At 42.2% G+C, this 27,271-nt stretch overlaps 1 protein-coding gene across 1 annotated transcript; it reads right to left on the bottom strand.

Moving 5' to 3' along the window:
• Positions 1–1,234: 1,234 nt before the first annotated feature.
• LOC120045970 (BTB/POZ domain-containing protein 17) lies at positions 1,235–26,543 on the bottom strand. The gene is made up of 6 exons (XM_038990890.1): positions 26,441–26,543; positions 21,621–21,748; positions 21,237–21,394; positions 4,554–4,712; positions 4,124–4,283; positions 1,235–1,990 (listed from the first exon to the last, which is right to left on the bottom strand). Exons 1-6 carry the CDS (start codon positions 26,541–26,543, stop codon positions 1,235–1,237), a joined length of 1,464 nt encoding a protein of 487 aa, XP_038846818.1.
• Between the last annotated feature and the right edge of the window lie 728 nt (positions 26,544–27,271).

Genomic DNA, 27,271 nt, shown 5'->3' on the forward strand with positions numbered 1-27,271 from the left:
AGTCCTACGGATTAGCGGGGGCCCTTACGCAGGGCTCCTCATTGTTTTTTGTCAAAGTGTGTATAAAAGGCATTGAGTTTGTCTGGTAGAGAGGTATCGTTGGGCAAGTCACGGCTAGGGCTTAATTTGTAGTCCGTAATGCACTGTAGCCCCTGCCACGTGTGTCGAGCGTCGGAGCAGGTATAATAGGATTCCACCTTGTTCCAATATTGTCCTTTTGCCTGTTTGATGGCTCAGCGGAGGTCGTAGCGATACTTCACAATATTAATTTAAAGTGTATTTTGATTTACATTAAATGAAACTTGGAAGTTCCCCCTTTGAATGCACTCATATGCTGACATAATCAATAAACAAAGACATAAGCTATACTTGTAATACATCACTCTAAAATATTGGAAACACAGAAAATGCCCTGGAAGAACTTTGCTTTATTGGATGGTACCACAAGCAACATATATCTTCAACAGTAATGAAGAGGAAACACTCTGTTTCTGAACCTAAGTGAACAGCTTGATATTAATAAAAGCTCCTCAAACTTTGTATGATTTTTTACATTTTCTAAGATAACTAATATTAACTATTATTAATAAAAATAAGTGACAATTAATCTAATCTAAAAACGTTTTTGATAACCTTAGTGTTATTTATTATACAAACTGGCTCAATGGATTCAATCCATTTAACTATCAATTTCTAGTACTTTGGTTTGTAGGCCTTGGTATGCTACATGAGAAACAGAATGGCTATAAGCACCTGAACAGGGTGACCGTGTCAGATGTGATGAATGGCAAATCCCCCTTTAAGGTGAATGCCTGGCGTATAATAGCACCAAGATAAATAGTATTTAAAACATAGCTAAAACAAAGTTTGAAAGACATATTGATCTTGAATAAATACTGTTCAAAATGTTTCTAAAAGCTATCAAACAGATATCGTCTACTATCCATGTATCCCATACACTGCAGACATGATGGGGTGGGTTGGTTCTCCCTTGACATTGCGTATTATGCGATATGAGTGTGATGCTTTAAGAGGGCGGTGCTTGGCTTACATGGTGTCCACCATACCACTGCATGTACGGAGAGGGAGGAGGGTAATTTCTCCCGAAGTGTGCACTCATGCACTCCTCCACATGCATGAAGGGAAGTGAACAAGTGACCTGAAGGCAAGTGAACAAGTGCACACTTAGAGCAGAAGGATAGAGAATTGGGACGCATAGAAAGAGTGAAGGTGGTCATTTCTTGGTAGCGATGAGGGTCTGGTAGAGCGGCTTGACCACAATGTGTAGATGGAGGGAACCATCAACTAGGTACTCAGACGTCTTACGGTGCAGATCGGCTTCCACCAGGAAGTCTCCAGTCTCCTCGGTGCTCTGGTGGAAATTATAAACATGTCTCACCACCATCTTTCCCTGCTTCCTCGCCATCACCACCACCGTCTTCTGGAAGCTCACCCCGGCAAAGTCTGCACTCGACGTAGCGGGAGTAATAATGATGCGCAGGCGGCCTCCGTCAACGCGTGTCGGCTGTGTGGAACCCTGTTCGGAGTACATTGGCCTCATGCTGAGGGGCAACCAACGGGGCGAGAACAGGGAGTTCCAGGTCACCCTCTTGTTGGCATCATGGCCGCTGGGGCCCAGCTGCGTCTGGAAGCTGGTGCTGCGGTCGTCCCTCATGGGGTTGTTGATGACCCAAGGACTCCCCCAGGCAGGGGAGAGGTAGTTCCTGGGCATGAATAGACTGCAGTTCACGTCAAAGTACTTGGCCATGTGGAGGGGGGAGGCGGAGTGGAACTGGTAGGACTGGTAGAGGAGGTCCCGGACCGACTCCTGGTAGCGGGCCAGAACAGGAGACTGGGTCTGCAGGCGGAAGAGCTCCAGAGGGGGCATCATGGCATAACGGATGGCTCTCAGAGCGTTCTCGGCCGTTAGAGCATCCGGTTCGTTCTGGTTGATCCAGGCCTCCAGTGCCGCAAAGAGCTCCATTTCACTCTGCAATTCAAAGTCATATTTTTAAAACATTATTATTCCCACGGGCCGGGGAAATTCATTTTGCAGCCAGTATTACATTAGACACAAGTATATTCGGAAAGTATTCAGACCCTTTGCTATGAGACTCGAAATTGAGCTCAGGTGCATCCTGTTTCCATTGATCATCCTTGATATTTTTCTACAACTAGATTGGAGTCCACCTGTGGTAAATTCAATTGATTGGACACGATTTGGAAAGGCACACACCTCTCTATATAAGGTCCCACAGTTGACAGTGCATGTCAGAGCAAAAATCAAGCCATAAGGTCGACGGAATTGTCCGTAGAGCTCCGAGACAGGATTGTCTCGAGGAACAGATCTGAGGAAGGGTACCAAAAAATGTCTGCAGCATTGAAGGTCCCCAAGAACACAGTGGCCTCCATCATTCTTAAATGGAAGAAGTTTGGAACCACCAAGACTCCTCCTAGAGCTGGCCGCCCGGCCAAGCTGAGCAATCACGGGAGAAGGGCCTTGGTCAGGGAGGTGACCAAGAACCCGATGGTCACTCTGACAGAGCTCCAGAGTTCCTCTGTGGAGATGGGAGAATCTTCCAGAAGGACCACCATCTCTGCAGCACTCCACCAATCAGGTCTTTATGGTAGAGTGGCCAGACGGAAACCACTCCTCAGTAAAAGGCACATGACAGCCTGCTTGGACCTAAAGACTCTCAGACCATGAGAAACAAGATTTTCTGGTCTGATGAAACCAAGATTGAACTCTTTGGCCTGAATGCCAAGCGTCACATCTGGAGGAAACCTTCCTCAATCCCTACGGTGAAGCATGATGGTGGCAGTATCATGCTGTGGGGATTTTCAGCAGCAGGGACTGGGAGTCTAGTCATGATTAAGAGAAAGATGAACGGAGCAAAGAACAGAGAGATCATTGGTGAAAACCTGCTCTAGAGTGCTCAGGACCTAAGACTGGGGCGAAGGTTCACCTTCCAACCCTAAGGACATAGCCAAGACAACGCAGGAGTTTCTTCGGGACAAGTCTCTGAATGTCCTTGAGTGTCCCAGCCAGAGCCCGGACTTGAACCCAATTGAACATCTCTGGAGAGACTTGAAAATAGCTGCACTCCCCATCCAACCTGAGTGCTTCAGAGGATCTGCAGAGAAGAATGGGAGAAACTGCCCAAATACAGGTGTGCCAAGCTTATAGCATCATACTCAAGAAGACTTGAGGCTGTAATCACTGCCAAAGGTGCTTCAACAAAGTACCGAATACTTATTTAAATATGATATTTCAGTTTTTTTTAATATATAAATTTGCCAACATTTAAAAAAATCTGTTTTTTCTTGTCATTATTGGGCATTGTGTGTAGATTGATGAGGAAAACAACAATTTAATACATTTTAGAATAAGGCTGTAACGTAACAAAATGTGGAAAAAGTCAAGGGGTCTGAATACATTCCGAATGTACTGTAGACCATTGTCAAGACCAATTCTTGTTAGTCTACATCAACTCATTGCCTAAAGCTTGCGTATATAATTTCATTATTTTTATGGAGTCAGATAAACATTTGAATAGGTTAATTGCTTCATCTTATTACGAGTCACATGTGAGATATTTATAATATAAACTTTATATGCACATGTAAAAACTTACTGTCCACTACATAAGCTAATTTAGCGTTGCACTTATGTTGTCATCTGATGAAAATTAAGCTATTTTCTGCCGAATGTGTTGCACTAATGTATTTTGTGTGAAGGAAAACTATAGTTGCACTCCCCTGATCACTCTATTGAAGAAAAATAACACTTGAATCTCAATGGTTAAAACGCAGATTTTTTTGTTGGCTGGCGTTTTGAAAATGCGACCCCGTTTTGCTATTACGGCCCCTGCTCATAACAGAGCAAGCAGTAAAGCTTCATATGACAGTAATTTTTGCTTTGTGTCATCTACAGATGAAAGGCTAAAATGTCATAAATATGCCGACTTTCATTAATTATTTCTCAAATATGCGTTAGAAAGGACTATTCAATGGATTACATTTCATGAAAATCGGCCAAATTATGGTATTTTTTGTTGTCTGAGTTTTGTGAGTAATGCCTCTCAAACAGATCTGAGATCAGGCTACCCAGGAGTAGGCGTACCTGCAGGATGAGGTCTGAGCGCTGCAGCAGGGTCATGAGCAGGTCGTTGCTGACATGCGTCCACTCCCCACTCTGCAGCACAGAGGACAGGTTCCAGGACAGGTACTGCAGACAGCTGTCCCGCAGGGCCACGTCTCCTGTCTGCAGGGCGTACTGGTACCTGCAATGGTGTCAACAAATAGTCCAGTCCATGCTTTCATGTTACCAACTGATGCCCTTACGTACTTGTACCTGGAATAGTGATAACAATTATTTAAGTCAAGTATATGTTTTAAAAGTTGAACTAGTTGTAAATGAATGCAATCTTTATTGTAAAGACTAATGTATGGATGTCATAATGAAAATACAGGTCTCCCTTGTGAAAGACGTCTTCTGACCTCAATGGGACTTCCTGGTTAAATAAACATGAAATAAATAAATGGTACAGTACCATTCCACCACGTGTCCAGAAGGGGAGTTGCTGGCCAGGTTCTGGGTCATGTACTGGGTGACCCCCTGCTGAAGGCCCTGGACGCGGTACTTAGTGGCCAGCTTGTGTAGAGAGGTGGCCTGCTCCAGACACAGGGAGATCTCTCCACAATACAGGTACCTGGATAGAGAGAGTGGGAAGGGGGAGATTGTCACGCCCTGACCTTAGAGAGCTTTTTATTCTCTATGTTGGTTAGGTAGGGGTGTGATTAAGGGTGGGTTATCTAGGTGAATTATATTTCTATGTTGGCCTGGTATGGTTCCCAATCAGAGGCAGCTGTTTATTGTTGTCTCTGATTGGGGATCATATTTAGGTAGCCATTTCCCCTTTGTGCTTTGTGGGATCTCGTCTATGTATAGTTGCCTGTGAGCACAATTTTGAGCTTCACGTTTCGTTTTGTTCGCTTTATTGTTTTTGTTCTTTGAGTTTTCTCTTCCTAATAAAAGGGATGGAAACATACCACGCTGCATCTTGGTCCAATCATTATGACGATCGTGACAGATTAATAGATATTCAGCTACTTTTAGTAGGACAATGGATCAACAAATATACTCTATACTGAACAAAAATTTTAACACAACATGTAATTCAAATGTTTAAATATAAAATTATTTGTGAAATGATTAAATGTAATTTTAGCTTCCAAATGAGAGATTTGGGTTTTCATAAGGTTAGGGCTCTGCTCAATCAGTGGCTCGCCCCTGTGAAGAGACATGGGTTATAAACTATGAAACACACCCTTCTCCCTCCACTATATAAGCCCTTGACGAAAATGTAACCTCCTGTTCCGGGTACATTAGGATGACGGTCCGATGTCAGAAGGATTCAGATAATAACTACAGAACGAAGCCAACCTCAGCGTGAGCTTTGGTTGCGAATGGTATGAACTTTGAACTCTTATTCACTACAGAAGTGATACCTCCTAACCGTTGAGTTAGCAGCGGCCGCTGTAAATGTGGGCTAGGAAAGGACGGACAGAGTAACCCATCTACCACACAACGACGACACTACAACGTATCCCGTTCACCACCAGAGACACTCTTCAAAGGACAAAGGACTCTGTTGTGCAACACGGCCTTCCATCTACCACCAACATATTGAACCGCAGCTCAGAGTAAATATTTATTGCATTTTCCTTTTCCAAATGGGCGGTAATTTAGAATGCATAAGATTCTGTATTTACAATAGAGTAGCTGCCTACGGCCCAATAGAGACATCGGTTCTCCCTTTGTTCTTCAGTCTTCCCACTCTTTCACTCAAACCCAACCCCCTTTTCTTTGTGTAACCAGCTGTCATATCTGTTCCATCCGCTAGGGACGTTTTCCTTTATGACATAATTTGTAATCAAGGTATGATTCATTCTGTGTATATGTAATTCTGTGTGATTAGTTAGGTATTTAGTAAATACATAATTAAACCCAATTTTGTATTGCTGATTCAACTTGTTAGTCAGGGTTCGTGAAGATAACCAAGAGTTTACAACTTTCAGATTAGACTGAAATAAGGTGACGATTAATATTGACTGCTATTGATGTAAAATATTACTAGGTCTTTAAGAGTTTATTCGGAAGATAACTGCTCTATAAATATTATTTCGTGGTGCCCCGACTTTCTAGTTAATTACATTTACATGATTAGCTCAATCAGGTAATATTAATTACAGAGAAAGGATTTTATAGAATAGCATGTCATATCACTTAATCCGGCACAGCCAAAGACATGACAGTAGGGATGGTGCCAGGTTTCCTCCAGACGTGACGCTTGGCATTCAGGTCAAAGGGTTCAATTTTAGTTTCATCAGACCAGAGAATCTTGTTTCTCAGGGTCTGAAAGTCCTTTGGGTGGCTTTTGGAAAACTCCAAGTGGGCTGTCATGTGCCTTTTACTAAAGAGTGGCTTCCGTCTGGCCACTCCACCATAAAGGCCTGATTGAGTGCTGCAGAGAAGGTCGTTCTTCTGGAAGGTTCTCCCATCCCCACAGAGGAACTCTGGAGCTCTTTCATAGTGACCATTGGGTTCTTGGTCACCTCCCTGACCAAGGCTCTTCTCCCCCGATGTCTAAGTTTGGCCAGGCAGCCAGCTCTAGGAAGAGTCTTGGTGGTTCCAAACTTATTCCATTTAAGAATTATGGAGGGTACTGTGTTCTTGGGGACCTTCAATGCTGCAGAAATGTTTTAAGGTGGACTCCAATCAAGTTGTAGAAACTTTTCAAGGATGATCAATGGAAACAGGAAGCACCTGAGCTCAATTTCGAGTCTCATAGCAAAGGGTCTGAATACTTATGTAAACAAGGTATTTTAGTTTTTATTACTTATAAATTTGCAAACATTTCTAGAAACCTGTTTTCGATTTGTCATTATGGCGTAGAGTGTGTAGATTGATGAGTAAAATGTTTTAATTTAATTCATTCTAGAATAAGGCTGTAACGTAATAAAATGTGGAAAAAGTCAAAGGGTCTGAATACTTTCCGAATGCACTGTATATAATGGTGTTTTCTATCATTTTTTTTAACAAGTGTACTGACAAGTGACTAAATACAGTCAACATGTTTTAATAAAACAGTCGATTACTGTGCCACGATATGAAATAAGTAAACATTGCTTGTATTCAAGACAGTTTATTTGCTCTAGAGACCGAGGTGAGTGTCACGTTCGTTTGTAGAGAAGGACCAAGGCGCAGCGGGATTACAGTTCGACATAATTTATTGGTGAAACTATAAAACAAAACAAGAAACAAACATGAACCGTGACTACAGTGGTGCTACATACACTAACTCAAAATACAAAATGTAATATCCCACAAAACACAGGTGGAAAAAAGGATACCTAAATATGATCCCCAATTAGAGACAATGATTACCAGCTGCCTCTAATTGGGAACCACATCAAGCACACCAACATAGAAATATGAAAACTAGAACGCCACAGAAATAATATACTAGAACACCACATAGAAATAGACTAGAACACCCCAGTCACGCCCTGACCTACTATACCATAGAGAAACAATGGCTCTCTATGGTCAGGGTGTGACAGTACCCCCCCCCCCCCAAAGGTGCGTACTCCGGCCGCAAAACCTGAAACAAAATGGGGAGGGTAGGGGGGATGATTAGTGTCGGTGGCGACTCCGGTGCGGGGCGAAGTACCCACTCAGCTCGTGGATCCGCCAGCATCGATGGTGGCTCTGGTGCGGGACGAAGAACCCGCTCATCCCGCGGATCCAGCCATGGACCCAGGCTGAACACTGTGCCTGGACTGGACCTCGGTGCAGATGAAGGCTCCTGCTATGGAGCGGGACTGGACGCCGTGTCTGGACTGGGCATCGACGCAGAGGAGGGCTCCTGCCATGGAGCTGGACTGGACGCCGTGTTTGGAAGCTCCGGACCGTTGACCGTCGCTGGAGGTTCCGGGCCGTGGACCTTCTCAGGAGGTTCCTGGCCGTGGACCGTCTCAGGAGGTTCCGGGCCGTGGACCGTCTCAGGAGGTTCCGGGCCGTGGACCGTCTCAGGAGGTTCCGGACCGTGGACCGTCTCAGGAGGTTCCGGACCGTGGACCGTCTCAGGAGGTTCCGGACCGTGGACCGTCTCAGGAGGTTCCGGACCGTGGACCGTCTCAGGAGGTTCCGGACCGTGGACCGTCTCAGGAGGTTCCGGGCCGTGGACCGTCTCAGGAGGTTCCGGGCCGTGGACCGTCTCAGGAGGTTCCGGGCCGTGGACCGTCACCGGAGGTTCCGGACCGTGGACCGTCGCCGGACGTTCCGGACCGTGAAACATTGCCGGAGGTTCCGGACCGGGAACTGTCGCCGGATGCTCCGGACCGGGAACTGTCGCAGGAAGCTCTGGACTGGGGATCGTTGCAGAAAGCCTGGTGCTTGGGGCCGGCACTGGTGGTACCGGACTGGTGACACGCACCTCAGGGCGAGCGCGAGGAGCAGGCACAGGACATACCGGACTGGGGAGGCCTGATGCGTGGGGCCGGTACAGGTGGCACCAGACTGGTGACACGCACTTCAGGGCGAGTGCGGGGAGGAGGCACAGGACGTACTGGGCTGTGAAGGTGCACCGGAGACCTGGTGCGTATGGCCTGCATCAATGGTACCGTTTCGATGACACACCTCGCACGGCAAGTGTGAGGAGCTAGCACAGGACGCACTGGGCTGTGGAGGCGCACTGGAGACCTGGCGCGTAGAGCCGGCACAAATTGTACCGGAACGATGACACACTTCGCATGGCGAGTGCGAGGAGCTAGCACAGGATGTACTGGGCTGTGGAGGCATACATCTGGGCGAGTGCGAGGAGCAGGCACAGGACGTAATGGACTGGGGAGGCGCACTGGAGGCCTGATGCGTGGGACCGGCACAGATTGCACCGGACTGTTTACACGCTCCTCCAAACGCCTGCGTTGCCGCATACTCCTCGCCAACTCCATTCTCCGGTATCCCTCCTCGCACTGTTCCATTGACTCCCAGGCGGGCTCTGGCACTCTCCCTGGGTCGACCGACCACCTCTCTACTTCCTCCCATGTTGTCACTGGTTCACACCTCGGCTCCGCCGACCAACCCGTGTAGCTCCCCACAAAAAAATGTGGGCTGTCTTTTGGGCTTTCCTTGTGGCCGCGAACCCCGGCGTCGTCGCTGTTCTCCCTTCTCTCCTTGCGTCTCCTGCCAAGGAAGGCGATCCTGTCCTGCCAGGATTTCTTCCCAAGTCCAGGATCCCTTCCCATCCAGGATCTCCTCCCAAGTCCAGGATACACTCTCCTCCTGGGCACGCTGCTTGGTCCTGTTGTGGTGGGATATTCTGTCATGTCCGTTTGTAGAGAAGGACCAAGGCGCAGCGTGATTACAGTTCCACATAATTTATTAAAGTGAAACTATAAAACAAAACAAGAAACAAACAACGAACCGTGACTACAGAGGTGCTACATACACTAACTCAAAATACAAAATTCAATATCACACAAAACACAGGTGGGAAAAAGGCTACCTAAATATGATCCCCAATTAGAGACAATGATTACCAGCTGCCTCTAATTGGGAACCATATCAAGCACACCAACATAGAAATATGAAAACTAGAACGCCACATAGAAATAATAAACTAGAACACCACATAGAAATAGACTAGAACACCCCAGTCACGCCCTGACCTACTATACCATAGAGAAACAATGGATCTCTATGGTCAGGGCGTGACAGTGAGTTTACATAGCAGTATGCAGGAACAGTTATGGCAATGTATTACATATATACAGTAGAACGAAAATATACTACTAAAGTGTATAATAAATACTACAGTTCTACAAAGTGGTGGTGCAGTGAGGTTGTCGGAGTCACTTTAATACAAGGGGAGATTGTTGTTATGGGACCTTTCACATCCCCTCGAGTCATAACCTTTTTTGTATCCAAGCGGTATTGTCTGTGAGAGAAAGATGAAAATGCTATTACACATTCATGGGCATTTGTCTGTATTCCTACTGTACCAGCATGGTGTAGAATATGAGATTTCTCACAGACAAATTTTAGCTAGCTAGCTAGCTAGCTGTAATTACAGGTGTAATTACTCCAAGACTAATGAGTCACAAGCGGTACCGGAGAGCCAATTCTAGGACCAAAAGGCTTCTCAACAGCTTTTACCCCCAAGCCATAAGACTCCTGACCAGGTAATCAAATGGCTATCCGGACTATTTGCATTGAGCCTGAGTAACCGGTGCCCCAGCACATTGACTCTGTACCAGTACCACCTGTATATAGCCTCGCTACTGTTATTTACACTGTAATTTTACAGTTTTTTTTATTTCATTACTTATCTATTGTTTACCTAATACCTATTTTTTACTTAAAAATTGCACAGTTGGTTAGGGCTTGTAAGTAAGCATTTCACTGTAACGTCGTCTACACTTGTTGTATTCGGCACACGTGACAAATAAACTTTGATTTGATTAGAAATAAATAGGGCTGTATGTTCCTATTTAAAAAGAACATTTAACATTTTGGCGTCCAGCTCTTCTTGGAAGGAGGCATCATCAGATTCATAATAATTCTTTAGCAATCTTTGAGGATAGTCAGTGTACAGTAACATCGCACCTGTAAACTAGTACCGCCCCAATTTTCAAAAGACTGCCTTCGAGGGTGGGAACAAGGAAGTTTGGCTCCTGTCAGGCTGTAGTCTTTACAAAGCCGGGGGAAAATGAGTCAACCAAGATATCCTGCAATGGCCTGGCAGCAGTGGCGACCCGTCATTCAAGGAAGGTTTTGAGCCCCAACTGTTTAGCTAAAAAAATATACATTACCTGTCAAAAGGTTGGTCACAACTACTAATTAATGTTTTTTTTTTTTTAAATGTTCTACATTGTTGAATAATAATGTAAACATCACAACTATGAAAGAACACATATGGAATCATGTAGTAACCAAAAAAGTGTAAAACAAATAAAAATATATTTCATACAGTTGAAGTCGGAAGTTTACATACACTTAGGTTGGAGTCATTAAAACTGTTTTTTCAACCACTCCACAAATGTCTTGTTAGCAAACTATAGTTTTGGCAAGTCGGTTAGGACATCTACTTTGTCCATGACACAAGTCATTTTTCCAACAGATTATTTCCCTTATAATTCACTGTATCACAATTCCAGTGGGTCAGAAGTTTACATACACTAAGTTGACTGTGCCTTTAAACAGCTTGGGAAATTCCAGAAAATGATGTCATGGCTTTAGAAGCTTCTGATAGGCTAATTGACATCATTTGAGTCAATTGGAGGTGTACCTGTGGATGTATTGCAAGGCCTACCTTCAAACTCAGTGCCTCTTTGCTTGACATCATGGGAAAATCAAAAGAAATCAGCCAAGACCTCAGAAAAAAATTGTAGATCTCCACAAGTCTGGTTCATTCTTGGGAGCAATTTCCAAATGCCTGAAGGTACCACGTTCATCTGTACAAACAATAGCAGCAAGTATAAACACCATGGGACCACGCAGCCATCATACCGCTCAGGAAGGAGATGCGTTCTGTCTCCTAGAGATGAACGTACTTTGGTGCGAAAAGTGCAAATCAATCCCAGAACAACAGCAAAGGACCTTGTGAAGATGCTGGAGGAAACAGGTACAAAGGTATCTATATCCACAGTAAAACGAGTCCTATATCGACATAACCTGAAAGGCCGCTCAGCAAGGAAGAAGCCACTGCTCCAAAACCACCATAAAAAAGCCAGACTACGGTTTGCAACTGCACATGGGGACAAAGATCATACTTTTTGGAGAAATGTCCCCTGGTCTGATGAAACAAAAATAGAACTGCAAGCCCGAAGAACACCATCCCAACCGTGAAGCACGGGGGTGGCAGCATCATGTTGTGGGGGTGCTTTGCTGCAGGAGGGACTGGTGCACTTCACAAAATAGATGGCATCATGAGGAAGCAAAATGATGTGCATATATTGAAGCAACATCTCAAGACATCAGTCAGGAAGTTAAATCTTGGTCGCAAATGGGTCTTCCAAATGGACAATGACCCCAAGCATACTCCCAAAGTTGTGGCAAAAAGGACAACAAAGTAAGGGTATTGGAGTGGCCATCATAATGCCCTGACCTCAATCCTACAGAAAATGTGTAGGCAGAACTGAAAAAGCGTGTGCGAGCAAGGAGGCCCACAAACCTGACTCAGTTACAACAGCTCTGTCAGGAGGAATGGGCCAAAATTCACCCAACTTATTGTGGGAAGCTTGTGGAAGGTTTCCCGAAACGTTTGACCCAAGTTAAAGAAATTAAAGGCAATCCTACCAAATACTAATTGAGTGTATATAAACTTCTGACCCACGGGGATTGTGATGAAAGAAATAAAAGCTGAAATAAACAATTCTCTCTACTATTATTCTGACATTTCACATTCTTAAAATAAAGTGGTGATCCTAACTGACCTAAGGCAGGGAATTTTTACTAGGATTAAATATCAGGAATGGTGAAAAACTGAGTTTAAATGTATTTGGCTAAGGTGTATGTAATCTTCTGACTTCAACTGTACAATGACATTCTTCAAAGTAGCCACCCTTTGCCTTGATGACAGCTTTGCACACTATTGGCATTCTCTCAACCAGCTTTTATTTGATTTAACCTTCATTATAGTCAGTTAATCTTGCCACTATAGGGGGTGCTGTTTCGCATTAGCATAATTTGCTCTACAGATTAAACTGCCTAGTACTCAATTCTTGCTCGTACAATATGCATATTATTGTTATTATTGGATAGAAAACACTCTCTAGTTTCTATAGCCGTTTGAATTATGTCTCTGAGTGGAACAGAACTCATTCTACAGCACTTTTCCTGATAGGGAGTGAGATTTCAGAAATGTTGGCCTCTGGTCCCAGGTCAGTTTTAAAGTCCCTGTAAATCCTATGAGGATACAAACACTGCCCACGCCTTCCTCTAGATGTCAGTAAGTGGTGACAATTTGAATGGAGTCGATTGCGCAATCAGGGCCTGTATAAAACAGCACAAGGCGGAAGTGGATTTCTTTTCCTGCTGCGCCTGACGCACGAAGGACGTTGGACTGGATCTCTTTCCAAGCTTTGGTTTAGCCACTTATATATCGCCGGTCATGTTTTTACTCGTTATAGGTGTTAAAGACATCATAAGGTAGTTAATTTAAACCGTTTTATAGCAATTTATATCCGTTTAGTGCGATTTTGAGGCAATTCTTGGTGATGCACTTTGAAGCTTTGGGCACGTTTCCAGTACCGGTCGAACGTTAGTGGGCATTTCGACGGACAAGAGGACATCTTTCGACCAAAAGAAGATTAGACCCAAGAAAGGATACATTGCCCAAGATTCTGATGGAAGATCACCTCATAGTAAGAAATATTTAAGATGATAAATCGTTGTTCTGTCGAAAAATTTTAAACGCATATTCCGCCATTTTCTTTGGTATAGCTTCGCTTGGCGAACCCTGTATTGCACAGTAAGGATCATTTTAGAAATGTAATTCAGCGATTGCATTAAGAACTAATTTGTCTTTCGATAGCTGTCCAACTTATATTTTTTTAGTCAAGTTTATGAATAGTTAATCATGAGACAAGATCACTGTCAAATATGGCGCCCGACATTTTCAGGCTAGTTTTGCTAGTATTGTCATTGTATAACCACGTTTTTTTTGTGGCTAAATATGCACATTTTCGAACAAACTCTATATGTATGTTGTAATATGATGTTACAGGAGTGTCATCGGAAGAATTCTGAGAAGGTTAGTGAAAAAATTAATATATTTTGGCGATGATTACGTTATCGCTCTCTTTGGCTTGAATCGATGCTCTGGTAACGTTTGCACATGTGGTATGCTAATATAACGATTTATTGTGTTTTCGCTGTAAAACACTTAGAACATCTGAAATATTGTCTGAATTCACAAGATCTGTGTCTTTCCATTGCTGTGAGCTGTGTATTTTTAAGAAATGTTTTATGATTAGTAATTAGGTAATACACGTTGCTCTGTGTATTTATTCTAGTCGAGTTGTGATGGTGGGTGCAATTGTAAACTATGATTTATACCTGAAATATGCACATTTTTCTAACAAAACCTATCCTATACAATAAATATGTTATCAGACTGTCATCTGATGAGGTTTTTTCTTGGTTAGTGGCTATCAATATCTTTATTTGGCCGAATTGGTGATAGCACCTGATGGAGTAAGAAACTGATGGAGTTAGGAAAGTGGTGTCTTTTGCTAACGTGGTTAGCTAATAGATTTACATATTTTGTCTTCCCTGTAAAACATTTTAAAAATCTGAAATGGTGGCTTTATTCACAAGATCTGTATCTTTCATTTGGTGTCTTGGACTTGTGATTTAATGATATTTAGATGCTACTATTTAATTGTGACGCTATGCTAGCGATGCTAATCAGTGTGGGGGGGGGTGGGGGGTGATCCCGGATACGGGGTTGAGGTTCGGTAAAGGTTAAGAACAAATTCTTATTTACAATGACAGCCTACCCAGGCCAAACCCTAACCCGTACGATGCAGTGCCAATTGTGCTCAGCCCTATGGCACTCCCAATCACAGACGGTTGTGATACAGCCTGGAATCGAGCCAGGGTCTGTAGTGACGCCTCTAGCACTGATATGCAGTGCCTTAAACTGCCGTGCCACTCAGTTGCCACTTCATGAAGTAGTCACATGGAAAGAACTTCAATTAACAGGTGTGCCTTTTTAAAAGTTAATTTGTGGAATTTCTTTCCTTTTAATGCGTTTGAGCCAATCAGTTGTGTTGTGACAAGGTAGGGGTGGTATACAGAAGATAGCCCTATTTTGTAAAAAGACCAAGTCCATATTATGGCAAGAACAGCTCAAATAAGCAAAGAGAAACGACAGTCTATCATTACTTTAAGACATGAAGATCAGTCAATCCAGATGATTTGATGAACTTTGAAAGTTTCTTCAAGTGCAGTCGCAAAAACCATCAAGCGCTATGATGAAACTGGCTCTCATGAGGACTGCCACAGGAAAGGAAGACCCAATATAACCTCTGCTGCAGAGGATACGTTCATAAGAGTTACCAGACTCAGAAATGGCAGCCTAAATAAATGCTTCACATGGTTCAAGTAACAAACACCTCAACATCAACTGTTCAGAGGAGAGTGCGTGAATCAGGCCTTCATGGTCTAATTGCTGCAAAGAAACCACTACTAAAGGACACCAATAAAATTAAGAGACTTACTTGGGCCAAGAAACACGAGCAATGGACATTAGACCAGTGGAAATCTGTCCTTTGGTCTGATGAGTCCAAATTTGAGATTTTTGGTTCCAACCGATGTGTCTTTGTGAGACGCAGAGTAGGTGAACGGATTATCTCCGCATGTGTGGTTCCCACCGTGAAGCATGGAGGAGGAGGTGTGATGATGTGGTGGTGCTTTGCTAGTGACACTGTCAGTGATTTATTTAGAATTCAAGGCATACTTAACCAGAATGGCTACCACAGCATTCTGCAGCAATACACCATCCCATCTGGTTTGCACTTAGTGGGACTATCATTTGTTTTTCAACAGGACAATGACGCAACACATCTCCAGGCTGTGTAAGGGATATTTGACCAAGAAGGAGAGTGATGGAGTGCTGCATCAGATGACCTGGCCTTCACAATCACCCGACCTCAACCCAATTGAGATGGTTTGGGATGAGTTGGACCGCAGAGTGAATGAAAAACATCTAACAAGTGCTCAGCATATGTTGGAACTCCTTCAAGACTGTTGGAAAAGCATTCCAGGTGAAGCTGGTTGAGAGAATGCCAAGTGTGTGCAAAGCTGTCATCAAGGCAAAGGGTGTTTACTTTGAAGAATCCCAAATATAAAATGTATTTTGATTCATTTAACACTTTTTTTGTTTACTACATGATTCCATATGTGTTATTTCATAGTTGTGATGTCTTCACTATTATTCTACAATGTAGAAAATAGTAAAAATAGACAAAAACCCTTGAATGACTATGTGTGTCCAAACTTTTGACTTGTACTGTTTATTATTTAAATATATATTTTTGCTTGTTTTGCATGTTATTTTGGTATTAATACGTGTCACATATCAGTTTGAGAATGTAAAAATATAAATAATCATTGAGTTAATAATGCCAAGTACACATTTGATCTCTTTTTTGCATTCTTGAGTATGGCAGCTCCAAAATGCAGGTGTTTCAGCCTAGCCCAGTGCTTGGTCTGGTGGTGGGGCAGCCAGCGGAAAATACGGAGCTTAGGGTTTGGTAATGTTCTCTAGTTTCGCCGTGATTGGCTGTCTTCTGTCACTCATGGGGACACTTTGTCACTCGAATAAGTGAATTAATAAAGTTTTTGGTGGCAATCAGCTTTGAAATCAGCATATTTTGTGTTTATGGTTTTCGTACTATCACAAACCAGTGGAGGCTGCTGAAGGGAGCACGGCTCATAACAATGGCTGGAATGGAGTCAATGGAGTGGTATCAACCACATGGAGACCATGTGTTTGATGTGTTTGGTACCATTGCATTAACTCCATTCCAGCCATTATTATGAGCCATCCTCCCTTCAGCAGCCTCCACTGGTTTGTGATAGTATGAAAACCGTAAACAGTAAATAAAAACAGATTGTTTGTCATCTGTAACCCCATGAAATCAGCCAAAACAAGCGTAATAACGCAGTGCATGCACACACTCCTATTGAATATGCATTCACCTGTATTGTGGATAGTTCTAGGCTACATCTTGTTTTACCAAATTTTATCAACAGAGATTTACCATTCAAATAAATAGATTGGTAAAAACAAAGTCATATGTATTGTTTGATTGTATAATTGATGAATTAATGCATACATGTCTCTCTGAAAAATGTTCATGATATTGAACTAAAAAGAAGCCCAACGATTAAACAGAGCAGTAGCTGAGTTTATCTGTCTGGATCAAGTGTCAATCTGTTTCTTTGGCTAATATGCATTCTTTTTTTGCTGTGGTATCGTTTTGGTATCGTTTTGGTAATAAGTATTGTGATGGTATTAAGTATTGAGATACTAAACCTAGTATCGGTATCGAAGCCAACAATTCTGGTATCGTGACAACACTACTATGATCAATGATTGATGTGCTGACTCCTCCATAGACCATTAGGTTTTACTACTCATTTATATACTGTATTCTCACACCAACCAACCATGCTGAATTAGTCAATTACGTAGTACACCCACAAGATGTCACACAAGCTATATGAAAATACAGAACTGTTGTACACTGTCATAAATACTGTATATAAAGCATTTGTGACATATACAGTAAAACTCCCTCTCTCCAATTTTTTTTCAATTAACCCTAAACCTTGGTGTGTAAAGCTTGCCAGGAGGGGAATTCCTCATGATATAATTCCCTCTGACTTATTACCTACTTCCTCTAGTGGGGAGGGCAGCGGTCCACATGGTTATCCAGGCTACTTCCTCTAGTCTCCCTCCTCAACTGAAGAACCAGATATGGCAACACACTATGTGTGTGTGTATATATATATATATATATATATATTTGTGTGTGTGTGTGTGTGTGTGTCTCCCTTTTCACCCAAACTTAGAAGGCAGCACACTCAATGCTCTCCCTCACTTTAGCGCCTTTGATGTGAGAAATGTGCTTTATAAATCAAATGAATCATTGTGTGGCTTGCAAAGCAAAAGCCCCAGCTTCCATCTTCAACATGCTTCTTATTCTTTAAGCGCACTAGTCCTCTTGCACCGTTTAAGCAAGAAACACCATTCAAATGTTAAAACATGCAGAATGGTCACGCTTGAGTTGCTTCTTTACAACTTTTGATCACTTTTATGCTTTTTAAAATATTACACTTTTTGTCCTTCTTTTTGTCCTCCATTTCCTTGTTTGGGAATTCCTCAAGATTCTAAAAAGCCCCATTGTGAAATCATCACTTCCATCTTCCATTCACTGTAAATGCAATAATGCAACTTTTGACACAAATCAGCTACTTTGACCATGTTGCAACAACTTAGGGAAGAAGTTAAAGTGTTTACATCTTGGTCTACTTCTCTGTTACTCAAATATGGGGTTTGAACCCCAAAAATGATTCTGATAAAAAGTTACAGCTGATTTAGTAACCACATCAACAACATTTTCTGTAACTTTTTTGCAGACAGCTGCCACTTTGACCACTGCCCCAACAAGTTAGACAAAAAGTTAGAGGGTAGGACATCTTCGTCTACTTCTCTGCTATTCATATCTGTTTACGGAACAACAATATTCACTACGGAACTTACGGTACAGCTGTTTTAGTAACTGCATTACCACTCTTTTTCCAAACAACTGCCGTTTTGACCACTACCCCAACAAGTCAAACAAAAACATGAGTATAAAATGTTAATCTACTTATCTGCTTTTCAAAACAGAATAAATATTAGGAATAGCTTGTATCAATCTGTAGATATAGCTTTTTTAGTTACCCATCAACTGCTCTCTTTCTAGATGCAGCAAGTCATGTCAGAAGCTAGCAGATTAATTATTTACCAATAACAGCTCCAAATTCCAATAAACTACATCGCGTTGAAGTTCACTTTCCTTGCTTTGTCTATAAACACTATCACGAATCTAGCAAATAAGTTTTGTGGGTCTATGTGCAGTATTTATTTAGTATTAGCACAAACAAACTGTATGTTAGCATGTTTCTCACACTTGCTTTAGCTACAGTATAAGGGAGCAGTGTTGACAAGGCTCCTGTTGCCTAGCAACTGGACCATACAAGTACAGACCACAAGCACACAACTATTGACCACAATTACTGACCACAACTACACAACTACTGAACACAACCACACAGATACTGACCACAACTACACAACTACTGACCACAACCACACAACTACTGACCACAACACAACTACTAACCACAACCACACAACTACTGACCAAAACTACTAACCATAACCATGCAACTACTGACCACAACCACACAACTTCTGACCAGTCTACTACTGACCAGAACTACATCACTTCTGACCACAACCACACAACAGCTGACCCCATCTACTGACTACAATCTTGCCCTTGTGATGAACAACTGTATATGTGACATTTATTATTTGACATTGATTTCATCTCTATTAAATGAAGTGGTTTCGCAAGACGTTCATGCACTAATGAGACTGTATTTTATGTTTTAAAATAGGCTCAAGAATGGACGGACAAGCACTTTCATTTTCTGCTGCCGATGAAAATCGCCAAAATGTAGGAAAGAAAAGAAAGACCAAACTAAAGGATTGGAAGGACAAGCAATGAAAGACATTGAGGCCTTCGGGGAAACCCTATATTAATCGTAAGGGGCAAGAAAAACTGGGAAAACTTGTCCAAAAGAGGTACGTGGAAGAACCGTATATCAACCAAGCTAGCTTGCTAGCTGGCTAACGTAGGTAGCTGGCTAACGTAGGTAGCTGGCTAACAACGTTATTTAGTTCTGTTTAACTAGCTGCAGCGAAACATATCAGCTAATAGGCTATACATTAAGAAAGTGGTTGCTTGATTAGTACGGAGAACGTATCATTTACATCCTATCTATCTATCTATCTATCTATCTATCTATCTATCTATCTATCTATCTATCTATCTATCTATCTATCTATCTATCTATCTATCTATCTATCCACCTGATGATTAATGGCTATCGGTAACATTACACTGATTCCTGCATAAGGGCGAGTGTGTGCCTATAATGTTACGTGCAGAATGTATTGTGTAAAGTTGACGGAGGAGCGCAGGTTGCAGCTTTGCAGCGGATTCTACACAGTCCCATATGAGAAGCAGCAGGCTTTGATTCTCTCAGGCTTGGAGTGACTGAATAGACATATTATTGTACACTCAATGAACTTGAAGCAGATGATACACCAGCAGAACTTGCAATCCTGCAGCTGCTGGTCTAAAGAGAGAGTGTATGACCATCTCAAGTAGTGTAAGCTAGACAAGGATATTCAAGCAGATTGTCTGTCATCATTGTTACTGTTCGTTATGGGTTAATGGACCTGTATAGACGTTACATTGTTTTAGCTTATTTTCCTTTCTTCTTATTATTATTATATTATTTATGCTAGGCTTGTTAGGGACATGTAGAATTATACAGGCATCAGTTTATTTTTGTGCCTTAATGAGATATTAGTGCCTGACTAGTACATGAACGCATGTCTTTGTGACTGTCAAGAGCAGGTAGGCGCCCTAATGAGACCATCATCAAAACTGTCAAAGCTCTTGGTGTAATGTGTTGATTAACAGACACAGGGACTGAGGTCCTGGTCAGGCAGTAATGATACAATGTTGCAAACCTGGAGAATGTGTGTGTTGTGTAACTAAAAAATACCAATACTAGTATGAATAGTTAAATGTGCTTCATATACATTTTAGCTGCAAAACTCCAGATGTGGTACACAAACAAAAACAATTTGAAATGATTGATTATCTGAAAATGGGGAATGATGCACATACAGTATATGGTTCTTTGTCTGCAGGGCTAGATTATGCTATAAGATCAACTTTAAAACATTCAGGCTATCCTAACTTCAGTGTTTTAAAGATATTTATCAACTATAACTATATACAGTTGCATAAATAACCCACCAAGAGTAAACTCGAGACACTAAAACAACTTTTACAAGTTCAGGCTATCCTAACTTCAAATTCTTAAATTGTTCATTGTCTAAAACAATGAAAATTAGCATAATACAACTCACCAACAGTAACTCTTGAACCTTTCATTCTAGATACAGCAAACCAACTTTTACATGTTCATGCTATCCTAACTTCAAATTCTTAAATTGTTTATCGTCTGAAACGATAGAAATTAGCAGAAATTAGCACAATATAACTCACCAACAGTAACTCTTAAACTGTTCAATCTAGGTACAGCAAACCAACTTTCATATGTCCAAGCTATTCTAACTTTTCATCTACCTACCTTTTCAACTATAACCAGTCACTACAATTACTACTGCAGACACTATCACTACTATAACGTTTTTCAAAACCATACATACTTTAGAACTGCTTTGCTTTAAATAGTAAAGTATAACTTTTTAAACTTCTACCACCACTACAAAAATATGTTTAAAGCGTTAAAGCAAGTCCCATCAATTGTACTTAATGTACAATTACCATCTAGTTATTATTATTACCTGATGAACTTGTCAAAGACGGCAGCACACTCAGCGGTCTCCAGGAGGACCAGGGTGGTGCCATTATGGCTGAGCAGCAGTTCCTCGAACACAGGGCTCTGCAGGGACAGCATCAGGGAGTGGGCCTGGATCACCTTTACTTGCTCTGCTCCCACTGTCTGGAAGAAGAGGAGGAGGAGGAAGAGAAGAAGATTACTTTTTTTTAAAGTCACAGACACTGCGATTTGTCACTTTCCTTTATCCTCCCAAGACACATACATAAATACACAGAAAGGTTCAAGGACAGTGTCAGCCACCAGATTTTTCCCAGTAAGACCCAGGTTTTAAACCGGTAACCCTCCGGTCTCTGGCCCGCCTCTTTAACTCTCTAGGCTAGTTTCCTACCTGCACCCTGAGGGCCACATCGCTGCCGTTCCCCTGAGCCAGCAGGGCCTCCAGACGCTGCACCAGGGCAAGGGAGTGGCTGATGGTGTCCACGCCACCATTCTGGATCTCATCAGCCTTCATTATGCCTAGAATAGGAAGTTTTAGGTTTTAAAGGGCAATGACGTTCTATGGTTTAACTTTTTGTTGCTACAAAACCAAAACATTTACCGTATTCACATGCAGACACTGGTATGATGCTGGAGATAATTAATATGAGGTTGAAAAGTGGTATATTTAGCAAGGGCATAGACGCAGGAGATGACCTGGGCCCCCTCACCATGGATAGGGAAAAGAGAAGGAGGGGGAAGGGATGGTCGTTAAATAAAGAAACGGGACAAAGCCCAATCTATGCCCCCTCAACCTTCACTATGACTATTGGGAGTAGGGGGTAGAGTCCCAATCCGTGGGATCAATCATCACAGCTGTGCACACTGTCTGGGTGATCGTAGGTCAGTTTTAATTCAACTTTGATTAATGTGCTGCTAATGTAGGCTGTGATACATGCCCTGACCAGATTCAAATTGGATTTAGAGACTATATTATTTGAATTGAAGATCTATTTTAGCTTTTATTAATTTGTCAGAGGCAGTTCCTCTTTTTCTGTTGGTCAAACTTCCTTTTCCGGAAGAAAGGGGAATAAGAAACATCAGTTACTTTTGTGTAAATTTACACTTTAACTTAATGTTTCCAGAAATCTCAACCAGTACTGATTCACACAGGCATGAGGATGACAGTGTAAATTACTATAAGACTGCACTAATTGTTGAAAACAGGAATGGGCAATTGGCAGCCGTCCTTTTGTAGGCCCGCGGTTCAATTTCCCAAAACTCAGTCGGGGTCTCAACTTATTGTTGATAGTTAGAATGGTACAAATCCACAAGGTGCAATTTCGAAATTTGGTTGTGCATCAACAGTTTTTGTTTTGTTATTTCAGTCACTGACATTCAAGTTTCAAGTTTTATTAGTCGTATGTACAGGATACACATGGTATACACCGCCCACCGAAATGCTTACTTGCAGGTTCCTTCTTGACAATGCAACAACAATAAGAAATAATAAAAGATAAGAATACAAACATAAAGTAAATGGCTCAGTAGAATAGATAAAACATTTTATAGTACAATATTTACACTTGTTTTGGGGAAGGAGGAATTGGGGAATTGGGGGCAAGTGTTGAAATTGTGCAGTATTTAGCAATCATAATAAGAGTCTTGTAGCAGCAGTTGTGATGTGTGTGTAGCATGAATGTATGTGTGTGTGTGGATGAGTGTATATCTGTGTGTGCGTGAGTTAGTGCATGTGTGCTAAGGTGCAGAGAGTCAGTGCAGGTGGTCAGTCCAATTCAAGTGTTAAGAATGCTGATGGCTTGTAGATACCAACAGGCTCAGACAGTTTCTATCAGACCTCATGAAGTAGTTGTTTCCCTTGCTCTGCAAGGGCCGTGGCTTTTGTGGAGCGATAGGTAACGATGCTTCGTGGAAGGCAGTTGTTGATGTGTGCAGAGGGTCCCTGGTTCGAGCCCAGGTAGGGGCGAAGAGAGGGACGGAAGCAAAACTGTTACATTGATGCTGTTGACGTGGATCACTGGTTGCTGCGGAAAAGGAGGAGGTCAAAAGGGAGGTGAGTGTAACCGGTGTGAAATGGCTAGCTAGATAGCGGGGTGTGCGCTAATAGCGTTTCAATCGGTGACGTCACTCGCTCTGAGACCTTGAAGTAGTTGTTTCCCTTGTAACAATGCTTCGTGGTTGTCAGTTGTTGATGTGTGCAGAGGGCTCCTGGTTTAAGCCCAGGTAGGGGCGAGGAGAGGGATGGAAACAATACTGGCACCACAATGCCAGTTCACTTACCTCCTCCCTATAGGCTGACTATAGGTTATCAGGCCAACAAGCATGGTGTCAGCAGAAAACGTGATGATGGAGTTGATGTCATGCAAACAACACAGTCGTGGGTGAACAGGGAGTACAGCAGAGGGCTGAGGACACACCCCTGGGGGGCCCCTGTGTTAAGAGCCAGTGTGGAGGACGGGTTGTTGCCAATCCTCACAGCCTGTGGTCTGCCCATCAGGAAGTCCAAAATCCGGTTGCAGAGGGTGGTCTCCAGAACCAGGGCTCTGAGCTTGGTGTTGAGCTTGGAGGTAACAATAGTGTTGAATGCTGAACTGTATTCAATGAACAGCATTCTCACATAGATGTGTTACGGCTGTGTGAATAGCGATGGAAATGGCATCTTCTGTGGATCTGTTGGAGCGGTAGGCAAATTGGAGTAGGTCAAGTGTGCATAGCATAGCATATGTTTCTTAGAGCTTGGTGAGAGCGTGGTGGTCCTATGGTTATTTTGCATACAACTTTCCCATAACTTTCTGGGAATTGTGCAGGATACCCAGCTAGCGCTTAAGAAACAACGTTCTTCCGTGGGTATTTCAGTACTTCGGCATAACGTTTTCTGCAGATTTCCTCATGGTTCTATTTAAAGTCATGTTCTCAGAACTTCAAGAAGACGTTACATAAAAACCACAAGAAAACATTAGTAACGTTCAAAGAACGTTTTAAGAATATTATTCTGGTGGCACAGTGGACTAAATCCATGGATAGGGAACAGAAGATTATTGGTCTTTATCAATAAAACGTCACAATACGGTACGGAGTGTTCGATTTGGTTGCTGGGGGGCAGCTTAGCTAAAACATTGACAACTAGCTACATACAGTTTTCAAGGGATTGTTAAATAAATGTTAGCTATACCTATTTGGTTTTAATATCATCACCTCATGAAGAGCATAGTCTACACATTTCCAATTATTCCACATTTAGCTCCATCATCAGAGTTATACAGCAAGTAACTGTTCATCTCTATCATCAGAGTTATACAGCAAGTAACTGTTTATCTCTATCATCAGAGTTATACAGCAAGTAACTGTTTATCTCTATCATCAGAGTTATACAGCAAGTAACTGTTTATCTCTATCATCAGAGTTATACAGCAAGTAACTGTTTATCTCTATCATCAGAGTTATACAGCAAGTAACTGTTTATCTCTATCATCAGAGTTATACAGCAAGTAACTGTTTATCTCTATCATCAGAGTTATACAGCAAGTAACTGTTTATCTCTATCATCAGAGTTATACAGCAAGTAACTGTTTATCTCTATCATCAGAGTTATACAGCAAGTAACTGTTTATCTCTATCATCAGAGTTATACAGCAAGTAACTGTTTATCTCTATCATCAGAGTTATACAGCAAGTAACTGTTTATCTCTATCATCAGAGTTATACAGTAAGTAACTGTTTATCTCTATCATCAGAGTTATACAGTAAGTAACTGTTTATCTCTATCATCAGTTATACAGCAAGTAACTGTTTATCTCTATCATCAGAGTTATACAGTAAGTAACTGTTTATCTCTATCATCAGAGTTATACAGTAAGTAACTGCATGCTTTTAATGATCAGTAATCATCAATTGATCATGTATTGTCAGATACGTGAGGGTAGCCTATTCATTTGGCATGTTATTTAGCTTGCTTCATCAGAAATTAGGCTTTTGGAAAGAGCTTGACATTGGCAAGTCCTGGTAAAGTTGTCTGTCGGGCTACTGTAATCATCACTATAGACGGCAAGCAAATCAAACAATATTTGTTAGCCAGCCAGTTTGACGTGGTCAATCAATCAATGTAGCCAATCATGTCTGTCAGCAGCAATCTTGAAAAACTCTTAAAACAATGTTGAAAAAGGGATGTTAGCTAACGCCACTAGGTAGGACTAAATTGGTCAGTGAAAAAATGACATTAGGTCTACTTAATATATGTTTAGCCAACTGTACAAAGTTTCTACTGGTAGCTTGCAAAGTAAACATTATTAGCAAATGTGCCCTTCTGATGCTTGACAGGCAGAGCCCACAAAGGATGGAAAGTTACCTAAACCACTCATACTTGTCAGGTATAGTTAAACTTTATTTTATATCACTCAAATATCCAATTACTGGTGGCCAATATTGAGAGATATCGTGTGGCTACCCTTACGTATCTGAAATTACATGATCAATTGATGTTTACTGATCATTAAACACATGCAGTTACTTTCTGTATAACTCGGACGATGGAGCTAAATGTGCACAATTGTTTTACATGGAATAGTCAGACATTTGTAGTTCTGACTACGCTCTTTAAGATGTGACGATACTACAGTAAATAGTTAACATGTATTTAACAATCCCTTGAAAACGGCACCTAGTTATCAATGGTTTTAGCAGAGTTTAGGGTTTCCCTGCCCCCCAGCAGGCAAATCGAACGCTCTGCACCTTATAGTGACATTTTATTGATAACAACCTATAGGTTTGCATCTCACTGATGCTGTGTCACAATAAAAAATGCCCAAGGAATTAATGCCCAAGGAAAGAGTTCAAAAAAGTTAATCCAAAATAAGCCAACAGTGGTATTAAAAGTCTTATTGAAACATTCAGTGAAAGTTTTAAGAAAATGTTTAATACCGCACTGGAAAACGTTCTCAAAATCAGAGTAAAACTTTCTTTGAACCGGCAACCTAAAAATACGTTCCCAAAACTTCCAAGGAACCAAATGTGCTAGCTAGGTAGGGATCAAACACTCCCACTGTTACATTTACTATGCCCCCAAGGTTTATATGCACCTACAATGACCATCTACAATACATTGCTCTGAAATGTTTTGTTATCTCAATTCAACCCCCTGTTGCTGTCATCCTACCCAGCAAGGTGAGTTGTCACTGGGGTCAGACAGACAGTGGTGGTGTTGGGTGGCCTTACCTCCAGTGACGGAGCCGGTGTGGAGACAGAGAGACAACAGCAGCGTGCTGATCAGGTTGGTCTGGGCCAGGGGCACTCTGGGTCTGAGAAGGGCAGCAGGCATCTCTCCTTCTTTTCCTCTTCTCTTACAGAGAGTACTTTTCTTCTGTCTCACTCGTCTCCCTTTCTCCTCTCAATCTCTCTCTACCTCCCTCTCTTTGTCTATTCTCCTCTTCTTCTCTTTCTCCTCTATATCCCCTTCTCTGTCTCTCTCTTCTCCCCTTCTTAGCTGGGCATGTGGTATCCTATGGCTGTCCTGCTCCGTCGGTCGGTCTGGCCTGATGCTGAAAGAGGAAGAGGGGTCTGTATATGGGACACTGGCTCTTCTAGGTCTATAGACTTTGGCACACATCCGCTAGTTCCAGACCGCAGGATTCTGCACATGCACAGATACAATAGAACCATCCATCGATTAGTGGATTGAATCTGTCTCCAGCCCGCCCGGGTAGGCCATTGTCATGACGACCGCTTTGATTTTTGTAGTACTTTCTCTTCTTTGGGTGTATTGCTGCTCAGTGCATGTCATTGATCTGGATCTGTATAGCAGGCCTTGGGCGGTCATAGCTGCGATGTGAAGGAGATAGAGTATTAGGAAGGTGCTAGGATAGAGATTCTTCACTGGCAAAGAAACTACTGCATCAATTGATGGTAACATGTCATGCTGTGGTGTACGAAACAAATCTATGTGCCTGAGTGTGTTAGTGCGTGTTTGATAGTGCGTGTTTGTTAGTACGTGTGTGTTAGTGCGTGTGGCCTGCTCTGAGACAACCAAAATATCCACATTTTCTAAAT

Source organism: Salvelinus namaycush, chromosome 4 (assembly GCF_016432855.1).
Source record: "Salvelinus namaycush isolate Seneca chromosome 4, SaNama_1.0, whole genome shotgun sequence".
NCBI lineage: Eukaryota > Metazoa > Chordata > Actinopteri > Salmoniformes > Salmonidae > Salvelinus > Salvelinus namaycush.

Bases quoted from the DNA above. Each gene is read 5' to 3' on its own strand.
- LOC120045970 (XM_038990890.1), bottom strand. From the start codon at position 26,543: ATGCCTGCTGCCCTTCTCAGACCCAGAGTGCCCCTGGCCCAGACCAAC. The intron at 4,284-4,553 runs GTACTGTACCAT...ACACCATTGCAG, and splicing joins TCTGGACACGTGGTGGAATG to GTACCAGTACGCCCTGCAGA. The intron at 1,991-4,123 runs GTACGCCTACTC...TTTGAATTGCAG, and splicing joins GCTCAGACCTCATCCTGCAG to AGTGAAATGGAGCTCTTTGC.